Source organism: Squalius cephalus (assembly GCF_949319135.1).
Source record: "Squalius cephalus genome assembly, chromosome: 20".
Taxonomy (NCBI): Eukaryota; Metazoa; Chordata; class Actinopteri; order Cypriniformes; family Leuciscidae; genus Squalius; species Squalius cephalus.
The window spans coordinates 9819345-9831570 of record NC_137141.1 but is presented as its reverse complement, the minus strand read 5'-3'; the positions used below and the strand labels follow the sequence as shown (position 1 = coordinate 9831570).

Below are 12226 nucleotides of genomic sequence, written 5' to 3'. Positions count from 1 at the left end.
TCACCCTCTATCAAACTGTCAAATACGTGTGAAAAAAGCTGTCATTCCATCTGATTTCCAGCACATGCGATGTCTGGATGTCAGGTTTAGCTGGCAGCAGTATAATATTGCTTCAGTATTAAACAAGCATGGAGATCAGATTGGAACACATGCCGAAACAGGAGAGGTTTTCCTCTAGTAGCTCAGGGCCGCTCGGCCTCATGGGTTTTAATTACCCTACGTCCTGTTGTGAAAGCCCTTTCACCATCTTCGAGCCGTCCAACACATTTCTTTCACTGCAAATTTAAACCATCTGCATTTATGTCTGCAGTCTTTATTTGGGCAGTGGGGCAAAGGGCTGGTCAAACATGCGCTTTGCTCCTTAAATGCTTCATTAAATTTTGCACCTATCTCGATGAAATGTCCTGCAGTCATAAAGGTCGGGTCGACTCGCTCACATCCCAAGCATCAACTCACCAAACACCCAATCATCTGTCTTCAGATGGAAATCCTTCTCCAACACACTTTTATTTCCCCAAAAAACAGTATTATCTGTGAGGAAAACGTCTCAGGTTACGTATGTAACTATGGTTCCCTGAGAGGGAACGAGACGCTGCGTCAAGCGCTGCGGGAACGCCCCTGCGTGATCGCGTCATGAAGCACTCATGAAATCAGTCCAATGGCGTGACGGGACGTCATAGGCGGGTGACGTCATTGACCAGGAAACTATAAAGCACCCCCAGACCAAACAATGTCAGCTTCTGATAGGTCGAACAAGTTGGTCACAGGCATGCCGGGAGTATGGCAAAGCGACGCAGCGTCTCGTTCCCTCTCAGGGAACCATGGTTACATACGTAACCTGAGACGTTCCCTTTCAAGGGAACTCGCGCTGCGTCAAGCGCTGCGGGAACTGAATACCCACGTCGCCATAGTCCTCAAGTGCCTGTGAAATCGTAATGCACATTATACTAAAAACACCCGAGAACCTGGAGTAGAAGCCACATCCAGGTTATAAAACCTTACAAAAGTGTGCGGAGAGGACCACCCTGCCGCATCACATACCTCTTGAAGTGAAACCCCTGACAATAGGGCCATAGAAGCAGCCATACTCCTAGTCGAGTGGGCTCGGACCTTTAGTGGTGAAGGATGACCGGCCGACTCATATGCAAGTGAGATAGCCTCGACTATCCATTTACTTAAAGTCTGCTTAGATGCGGGCTTCCCCTTACTCGGGGACCCAAAACACACAAACAGTTGATCAGACTTGCGCCACAGGGCAGCTCTGTGGACATACGCATCTAAAGCCCTAACTGGGCAAAGTAAGTTTAATTTCTCCTGGTCCTGGTCTTGAAACGGAGGCGGAGAAAAGGCCTGCAGCATTATTGGACCCGCCACATTAGTGGGGACCTTAGGCACATAACCTTCCTTTGGAAACAGGAACGCTTTCACCATACCAGGCGCAAACTCAAGACACGAGGGAGCAACTGACAATGCTTGTAAATCCCCGATCCTTTTAAGAGAAGAGATAGATAGAAGAAACAGAGTTTTTAATGTGAGAAACTTCTCTGGAACCTCTTCAATGGGCTCAAAGGGGGCCAGGGCTAGGCCTTCTAATACAATGGCCAAATCCCAAGTCGGCACCCTCGAGCGTGCCGCAGGCCTTAGCCTCAAAGTACCACGGAGGAAGCGAGTTACCCATGGGTGTCTCCCCACTGACGCACCCTCTAGAGGAACGTGATAGACAGATATAGCTGACACGTATACTTTCAAGGTGGAGGGGGACAAACCCGAAGAAAAATTTTCTTGAAGAAAATCTAGCACTGAACCTACTGGGCAGTCAACTGGATTCACAGACTGGTCTGTACACCAGGCAACGAAAATTCTCCATTTTAGGGCATAGAGCCTCCTCGTGGAAGGAGCTCTGGATTGCAACATGGTCTCCACTACCTCAGTAGAAAGACCTGAGTCTATGAGCTGATCCCCCTCAGAGGCCAGGCCCACAGTCTCCACAGCTCCGGACGCGGGTGCAACACTGACCCCGCCGCCTGGGAGAGAAGGTCCCTCCTGACCAGAATTTCCCACGGAGGACCCTCGAGGAGGGACACAATGTCCGACAGCCACACTCGGCCCGGCCAGAACGGGGCTATCAAAAAGAGCCGAACCCCGTCCCGGCGAACTCTCTCCAGAACTCCTGGTAGTAATGCCAGGGGGGGAAAGGCATACAGACGTAGCCTCGGCCACGTCTGTACCATGGCATCCAACCCCAAGGGGGCTGGGTGCGTCAGGGAATAATATAGGGGACAGTGCGTTGTCTCTCGAGACGCAAACAGATCCACCTGAGCTTGCCTGAATCGACTCCAAAGGAGCTCCACCACCTTGGGGTGGAGTCTCCATTCCCCCGGCACCACTCCCTGTCTCGACAGAGAGTCTGCTGTCTTGTTCATGTAACCCAGAATATACAATGCTCGAACCGATAGCAACTTCCCCTGGGCCCAAACCAGAACTCGATGTGCCAGTTTCCAAAGTCGGCGAGATCGTAAACCCCCCTGGCGATTTATATAGGAGACCACCGCTGTGTTGTCCGTGCGAACCAGCACATGGTGGCCCCTGAGGTCTGGGAGAAAGTGTCTGAGTGCCAGAAACACGGCCATCATCTCCAGCTGGTTTATGTGCCAGGAAAGATGATGGTCGCTCCACAGACCCCGAGCCGAGCGACCACTCATGGTCGCCCCCCAACCGGTGAGGGAAGCATCCGTCGTTAGCGTTAAGCGACGACAAGGAGCTCTCAACACCGGACCCTGGGACAAGAACCAAGGATCTTTCCACATAACTAAGGCACGTAGGCATCGCCGCGTGACCTTGATCATGCGAAACATGCGAAAATCATGCGAGCCTCTCGAGGCTGGTCTCTGGTGTTATTTGAGCGGCCAGCTCGGCGACCTGAAACGGCGCACCGGCAGGAAGCAACCAAACTGACCCACTTCGAACCCTCCTCAGAGTGTGCGAGCTTCCCCATGCTGCTACGTTTCCGGGCAGACATAGAGATGAGTACTCGCTGAGGACCGCTGCGCCCTGAAACACCGGAGGTGGCAGGGTTGGCAACACGGCCCCCTGATGGCACCGAGAGGAAACGGGTGCCTCGACACACCGATTCCCCTCGGAGGGGACTGCCATCGAAATCCTGACACCCTTGGCGTCAGGACTTCTTAGCCGAGGCCTTCCTGGAGATAATAACAGTCCTCAGATCTGCTTTACCTCGGGAAGACCTTGGCTGAGCGCGCTGTCCCGGCCCCCAGTCTCTCTGTGGGGGAGCACGGGCAGCCACGCTCACCTTCTGCTGAGCTCTATGGGAGGAGGACATACTCGACTGGGGCTGCTCCCGCCCAGCAGCCCCAGAGACATAGACTTTTCGGGGAAGAAACTTTTGAAATGCAGCTGCCTGCTTTTTCGCTTCCTGAAATCGTTCAACGACCGAATTCACTGAGTCGCCGAAAAGACCGGTAGAGGAGACAGGAGCATCTAACAAAAACTTTTTATCCCTTTCTTTAATGTCGGATAAGTTTAACCAGAGATGCCTCTCCGTGGCCACCATTGCTGCCATAGAGCGGCCGATAGATTTTGCCGCTTCCCTGGTGGCCCGAAGAGACAGATAAGCTGCCATCCTGATCTCCGCTATCGTTTCTCTCCCCACTTCCTCACATTCATCGTCTATATCTTTTAATAAATCAGCTTGATATGCTTGTAGGACCGCCATAGTGTGTAAACTGGCGGCCGCCTGACCTGCTGCTGAGTATGCCCTACCCACTAAAACCGATGTCGTTCTTACTGGTTTAGTGGGCAGCTGCGGGGCTTTCAGCGATGATGCAGACTCAGGGGAGAGATAGCTAGCAAGCGTCTCTTCCACCTGAGGCATCGCCGCATAACCATGTTTTTTTAACCCTACTATATTCGAATATTCAGATGTCACTGGGTTAAAAACTCTCAATGATGCCGGTCTAATCCATGACCTCGACACCTCAGTGTGGAGGTCAGGAAAGAACGGTAAGCCCCGCTTTGGAGGTTGAGATCTAGCTGGCAGAAATCGTTCATCTAATTTACTTTTTGATTGACATAATTCCTGCTCACCGGCTGGCCAGTCCAGATTTAATCTAGCAACAGCACGAGTGATAACCTCCAAAAGCTCCTCTTGTGTGTGTGTGCTTGTGTGTGACAGTGTATTTACATCCTCATTTTCACCCAGGCTCACAACATCCAGTTCCTCGGAACTGGAGTGCTGTTGCACCTGCACTTCAGCGCGAGCAGAAGAAACCGCAGCGCGTGCTTCTGACTCGCAAACTGAAGCGTCGGATTCAACGGTTAAAGGAAGAGATAGGGGATCACCCGTCTCTAACCCCGCCGTTAAATCCATCTGCGAACCCCAGGACGAGCGTCTTCGCCGTGCCTCAGCAGCAGCGGGACCCGAGCCCTGGGGAACGCGAGCCGAAGCACCCTCCTCAAAGAGTGCTCGGCGGGACCGGAGAGTTCTCATTGCCAGCCTCTCACAATGCTCACAGCCAGCCCCCTCTAGAGCTGACTGGGCATGTTCTAGTCCCAAACACATCTCGCAAAGCTCGTGTGTATCCCCACCCGTGATAAAACGAGGGCAGGGAGTGACACACTGCTTAAATTGCTGCTTTCCTTCCATAATATATATATATAGAGAGACAAACACACATCAAATAGACCGATACGATTTCACATAGAGCGCTTGTGAAGACACAGAAGCTGACATTGTTTGGTCTGGGGTGCTTTATAGTTTCCTGGTCAATGACGTCACCCGCCTATGACGTCACCCGCCTATGACGTCCCGTCATAACCCGACGTCGCGTTGCTTTTGACGCAACGCGAGTTCCCTTAAAAGGGAACAACATCTGTGTCAAAATCTGTGTTTTTCCAAATTTATTTTTAAAATTTCTGACTTGCAGTTGCCAATAGACTTGCATTGATGAGATTGCATTCAATTGGGTATCCTTATTCCATGTACTCATGGCTACAGTATACATCTGTATATGTATAGCCAGAAAAATTGACTTTACCATGATGATGCTCATGCCACTCCAATTTACAATTAATGTTGGAGTTTTGCAGTTTTTCCATCCAAATATCTCATTCATGATTGCTTTTCCATGTGTAGATTGAGGTTTCCAAACTTCTGCATGTTAAAGCGACACTATTTTTATTTATATTTTGAAAAGGACAAAATTTAAAGAGGTCATGAATTGAGAAATCAAATATTTCCATTGGTCATTTGACATAACACGTCATTGTACTCTAAAAAAATCCTGTAAGTTTCAGAACTCAAGAATTCCTTGTTAGTCCAAAAACACCTATTATTGAAACCAATCTGCCCAAATGTCTCGTTTTGGATTGTGTCACATTATGACGTAATAGTGCGACAAAAGACAGCCTCTGCAGAAGAAAATCTATGCCTACATCTATTCATCATCTCTTTAGCCCCACCCACCGTCTTGTGCATGTCATGTAGTAGTAAATACGAGAGAGATGCAAACACAGGATTACTTCAGCAACAAGAACATAGAGATGCCTCTGAGGATTACAAGATGTTTTGAAAAGCCTAGTTGTGGAAAAACACAGTCTTTGCATTTCCTTACTTGTCAAGTCAAGTCAACACTTTTCGATTGTTCATTTGACTGCGGATTCATTTTTAAACAAGAAACCATTTGGCCCAGGCTTTTTAGGGTGTGTTCACACTTGGCACGTTTGGTTCGATTAAAATGTACTCAGGGGCGATTGCTCTATTAGTGCGGTTAATTTGAATAAGTGTGAACGCTGCCACCAAACCCTGATGTAAGCCACCAAATAAGCGGGCCGAGACCGCTAAAACGATGGATCTTGCTCCGCTTCCCAACGAATTCTGGTGCGGTTCGAATGAAATATGAATGCAACACGGACCAATGACATGTATACGAACCAAAAACGGGACATAAAAAGGACATAATGCTCAAGCATACCTATTTTTCCTCGTCATAGTCGCGATGTCACAGTTCGGTACTTGCAGCAGATCTGCTTTTGTGTGTGTGACGGAGGGATTCCTGCTGCTGTTTTGACTCCTTTACACATTTTATAAGCTCATCACGAGTTCTCAGCTCCATCATATGCCATCATATGTAGGCTTCGCACATACAACGAGTGCATTTAGCCCGGCACACAGCATTGTTTTGGATGTTCGGTAAGTTCCGCTGCAAAATATACGTAGTAAAAGCCAACCAATCAGGTTGTGAACATATCCCTACGCTTTTAGGTTCGGTGTTAAAATGCGCTAAGGCCCTGACCAAGTGAACCAAACTACAAGTGTGATCACACCCTTAGAGAGAGTGAAAATAAAAGATGATGCAGAGCTGACTATATTGGATCCAACAGTTATGTTTCAACACAAGTGTAAGGAACAATGTTTTTACTATGTCACTATTGCTTTGTTTGTTACAGATCGTTTGATATATTGAGTATTTATACTGTTGCTCCCCAGTCAAACTGTGAATATCCTAGTTGTGAATATGATAGTTGTGATTTGCTGTTCTTTCTTTTGCTTCTGCATTATTGTTGTTAATGCATTGGATTTATCAGATACGGATGAAAGCACATAGAGAATGCTGCTTTTGTTATTTTTTCCATCTACGCCTTTCTCTGTTATGCTGAATAAAAGCTTCAGTGAGCAACATCTTCTGTTTTTTCACAAGTAAGACATTACAACATGTTTAATTATTTAAAACACAACTCTGCAAATGACAATGTATACTTTTTTCACTTTATCGAAAAGGATGGACGATGAATAGCCTGTAAGAATGACAGTGAGTGCGACAAATGATGGTATATTAATTCATAATTCATTTTACATAAAACACTGTAAGTATCATGCCAACTATAACTGTGGTAATTCCAAGTACTACTCAGAAAGAATATGGTGTGTAACAAGATATTTTTCAACATTAGAAATGTTCAAAACAATTATAAATGTGTAATGGCGGGGAAAATTAAAATTATTTTAAAATGCAACTCACCCAATCATAGCAGTGGGTGTTTACTTCCAAGTCTTGAATGCAGCATGTCTATCAAAACAGAGTGTTTGAAAGAGAGGGTCAAAAACAGGATAGAAAATAGCTGAATACTTCTAAAGTAGGATGTTTTTTTTTTATATAAAAATCTTGATAACATTATAAGTGGACCTCAGAAAGCATTATAAAAAAGGCAGTTTATGCCTATTAAAAAATAAGTGAGTTTATCATAAATCAATCTTCCAAACTGTGGTTTTGCCTTACCCTAAATTACAATGGTAAGGATGAATTTTTCCCAGGAAACTGCACACTTCTGTCATTCGGTTGAGAGTCAGAGTTTGTCATACCCATCAATAAAGGAATGAAGATCAGGTAATACTATATTCTGTGGAAGGTGTCTAGTACTGTAGCTCAAAACTCCAACAAATGAACCTTGTTTGCAAGCGAGTTTGCAAGAAAAAAGGGAAAGTGACAGTAACCAAAATAAAACACAAATCAGCATTGTTAGCATAGCATCATTTTAAATAGCCTAGCCAAGCTATAACAGTTTACACCATTTTAGAGGGGTGGTTGATAATGATTTCACTTTTTTAGTTAGTGTGTAATATTGCTGTTTGAGCATAAACAACATCTGCAAAGTTCCAACCCTCAAAGTTCAAAGCAAAGGGAGATATTTTATTTTACACAAATTGCTTTTTAAGGACTACAACGAAACCTAATCCTGACACAAAAGTGAGCTTCTTCAAGGGTTAGTGACATCACTAGCACTAAAATTTACATAAACCCTGGCCCAGGAAGGAACACGATTTATAGATTATCATGACAGAATATGCTAATCAATGACTAGAAGATAGTTAACTCCACATCAGCTACATAAATTCATCAACTAACCATTTAGAAAAGTCCTGTTGCATTCCTTCCTGAATCTCTCCATCTTTGGCCAGCTAAAAGTTTTTGAAATTTTCAGTGCGGGTCTGTGTGAGGTAATCAAAGATGCTAACATATGAGCATTTGAAGCTCCGCCCTCTGTGCCGGGATTAGCAGCTCATTTGCATTTAAAGGGACACACACAAAAACGTTTCCCCTCAAAAAGTGACAATTTTAACATGCTATATAAAAATATCTGTGGGGTATTTTTAACTAAAACTTCACATACACACTCTGGGAACATCAGAGACTTATTTTACATCTTGTGAAAAGGGCAGTATAGGACCCCTTTAACTTATCAGATATAAATAGCAATAGGGAGAGTAAAGTTTAATATGTGGCCTGAATAAAGTGTGCATTTAAATTTGGCCTAGTTGCTTCTTGTTTTGCATTTAATCTCAAATGCATTTACACTTGGTCCAGGTCTAGATAATTGTCTGATATGTTAAATGCATTAAGTGTATGCTTAAATACCACCATAGAGACTTTTGGGTGGGCTCTTTTACCTCGGACTAGTAAGCAACCACCTAGCAACCGCACAGCAACGTGCTGACAACCACTCAGAACACCTCTGCGACCACATTGCGAAGCCCTGGCAGATGCTCTAGCGAGCATCACATAAGTGAGTTTATCCCTCACATGTTCTTCAGGAAATATAACAAAATCTAAATTTTACAGTGTTTACAATAACTGGACTATATTTTATTTTGACAGAAACTCCAGTAACTGTGTTTGGTTGGAAGAAAGCAAGAATGATACCATTACAGTACTGGAAGAATCACATTATATATCCTAAAACCGGCAATTACGTGTGAGAAAATGAGTCTTTTCCTGAATGCTTCTACCTTTCTTGAAGGGTGTCAAAGCAGCGGTAGACGCCGACCTCATTTCTCACTTCCCACCTGATTTAACTTACGCTGAAGTGGCAATTGCATTTTCATAGCTCAAAACCAAAAAGTAATCTAAAGCAGAGCCCACTCCATGGACACTGCCAACGCGCCACGCAAGAGGCATGCGATTCCTCCACAACTCGGCTTGGATCACCAACATCAGAGGATTTCAGGGCAGTAAAGTCAAGGCAACCTGTAGTTCACTCAGACCGTTTTATCAAAACAAGCGTTTGCTTGAGTCTTATAATTATAGGTTAACGCACAGAGTTGGATTCAAGCATCGCTGCGCAGTAATATCCTTTGAGATCTTGTTGGATTTGTGACTGTGAATCGGTCTTGCATCAGTGACATCGCCTGGGCTCTAAATGATACCAAATGTTGAAGTTTGCCCCTATTTCAAACAGCGGGGTAATTGTGGGTATGCATCAGTCAGATCTTGATTTAGACTTCAATGCTGTCTGTCTGCACCTCATGAAGAGATCCAAGAGGTTTCACATTTTATGGTGGAAAATTAAAAAGTCTGCATGCTGAGTGTATGAAATGCTGTTTGGTATTGTTTGCTTTGGTAGAAATATGTTTTTTGTCCATCGCCAACTTGCCTTTGGGATTTTGGGATACGAAATTGCTGCATACCCATTCTTCTGTCTACTTAAAGTTTCCATCTCGCTTTATATACAATATATACGTTGTGCTTTCATGTGTTCCCCATCTGTCCATCTCAGTGTTTAGATCTGCATCCCAATATAATTCATTTCAGTGGAAAGCTTGAAAGGCATGGTTCACCCCAAAATTAAAATTCTGTCAACATTTACTTTAGTCTAATGTTGAGCCAAACTTGTATGACTTTCTGATTTCTATATAGGAATGCAAAAGGAGATATTTTGTGAAATGTTCAAGCCTCTGTTTTCTTTATCAGTTAACTAACACTAAAATCATATAAAAAGTTACTTGAAATAAAATAAAATATATATTAAAAATAATCATAAAATGTGTAAAAAGAACAAAAAAAATGACTAAAACTAACGGTAACACTTTACAATAAGGTTTCATTTGTCAACATTAGTTGATGTGTTAACTAACATGAACTAACAATGCATTTGTTACAGTATTTATTAATATTAGTTAATGTTAGTTTATAAAAAATACAGCTGTTCATTGTTTGTTCATGTTAGTTCACAGTGCATTAACTAATGTTAACAAATACAACCTTTGATTTTAACAGCGTATTACTAAATGTTGAAATTAATATTAATTAATATTAAATTAATATGAACTAAGATTAATAAATGCTGCAGAATTATTGTTCATTCCTAGTTCATGTTAGCTAGTTAACTAATGTTAACTAATGAACCTTATTGTAAAGTGTTACCAAACTAACTAAAATGAAAATTAATTCAAAATACCAATAAAAAAATATAACAATGACACAAAAAACCGAAAGCATATAGTAAACGAGACAAAAAGCTCAATAACAGTTTGTGTGCTATATTTCTAGTCATTAGATAGCATTGCTTAAGAAATGGACTGAAATATAAGTAAATTTCCCTTATAAGGAGTCAGAAGACTTGAAATAAAGCACAAATATACTTTTATGCTGCATTTTATGTCCTTTCTGATGTGAAACCAAAACATTCCATCAAAATGCTTGTGTGATATCATCTTAACACCTCGATCTATATCATCTTTTTCAGTCAATGTAAACAGCTGCCACCTACTCTCAGTACGTCACTGTATCGCTGTGAAGAGCGCAGATGACCCCTCTGTGGTTTTAATCTGAGCCGTCCTGCTCTGAGCGCAGGGTTCCAGCGCTGTCAGGCCCTGCTGCATGCTGGGAAGATTGAGAGGGTGAGAGTGATGAGGTGGAACAGTGTCACTCACACACGTGTGTTTGTTTAGGGTTTGGCACTCTGCAGCTTCCAGCCAAGGTGTCAGAATGAGCCTCACTTCTGTTTCACACGTCCTTTTTCTGAAACATGAGTCCATGTCAAGCAGGGCTCGAGAATAATGATGAAAGTGTTGATGCAGGTTCTTACGTTTCGTGTTGTCATAACATCAAACTTTAGTCAATACCAGTAAAATGTCGTTATTCCAACTAATATGACCATGATAAAGGTAATGATCATGTTTTTTTAAATAGAAAATGTACACAAATATATATAAAATGTGTCAAAGTAAATAATATTTGCTAGGGATGCACGATATATCGGCCACCAGATCGGTATCGGCCTATATATGATTATTTTTAATGCTATCGTTATCGGCCAGATAAGAAAATTTGGCTGATATTAAAGCCGATAATTAAATTATTTTTCCTTCAGCTGAAACCTTTCGCAATGATGGTTTTAAATTGTTTGAAAAATGATTGAAAATCACTTCAAAAAGGAAAATACAGTTCAGTGCAACATGCAGCGCAAGTCTGTCATACATAAAATTATAATGAGGACATTATAATTGTGTTTGGGTTATGGCTTTTAATGGTGAGACTTTTGTTTTTGTAATCAGGCTCTCAAAAATTATATAAAAATTTGGATTTATATTTATCGACCAATCATTTATCGGCTGTCAGCTTTCAAATATAAAGAATTATCGGTTATGGGTCAACATTTTCATATCCGTGTATCCCTAATATTTGTGTTGAATTTGTTACGATTAAATGGACGTGCTGCTCAATTTCATGTTTGAAATTAAGAGGGATGTGCAAAGCATGCACATTATTTGTGAAATTGATTCTATAATTAATTATAATTATAATGTACGCTTTATATGATAGTTTTGTCCTAAACCCGTTGCTTCATAAACCAACCCGACTAGATGATTCTCGAGTGAATTAAGCAAAGTGAGTTCATATTGAGATCTTAGACTTTTGTTTCTGACTTGAGATAAATAATTAAGATATTAAATCTAATTTGTGTCTCTCTTCTTCAGAAGTTTACTTCATTCTCCAAATGACTGATTTAGAAACCAGAGACTGTGATTATAGACAACCATAACCAGACACAGATTAAGATTTATGCCTGCGCATCAGAAAATTGCTATTTCATGGTTTCTGAGGGCTTCTGTCCACCGTCTCTGACTCATGGCAGTATTTATGGAGACTGAATGACTGAGCTTTGGCTCCTTGCACTCATATCTCCTCTTCACCTCCTCTATCCATCCTTGCCTCTCCTTAGCTGAAGGGAATCCCAAGTCTACCATGGCGTATGGTTTCCATCAAAACTCCATATACAGGGTGGCCACCACGAACACCCTTGCTACTTCATGTCAACTTCTTTTATTTATCTTTATTTTTCATGCTTGCTATTGTATTAATCCAAGTTTTAGTGAAGTCTTTTCTTTAAGGAGCTCATAATTGCGATGCTGCAACTCTTTTAATTTGTA

At 42.6% G+C, this 12226-nt stretch overlaps 1 protein-coding gene across 1 annotated transcript; it reads right to left on the bottom strand.

The window, feature by feature from the left end:
• Positions 1 to 393: 393 nt before the first annotated feature.
• LOC307147916 (uncharacterized protein) lies at positions 394 to 2964 on the bottom strand. Its single transcript, XM_079853013.1, has 2 exons — positions 839 to 2964; positions 394 to 531 (listed from the first exon to the last, which is right to left on the bottom strand). Exon 1 carries the CDS (start codon positions 2824 to 2826, stop codon positions 943 to 945), a length of 1884 nt encoding a protein of 627 aa, XP_079709139.1. The 5' UTR covers positions 2827 to 2964; the 3' UTR covers positions 394 to 531; positions 839 to 942.
• Between the last annotated feature and the right edge of the window lie 9262 nt (positions 2965 to 12226).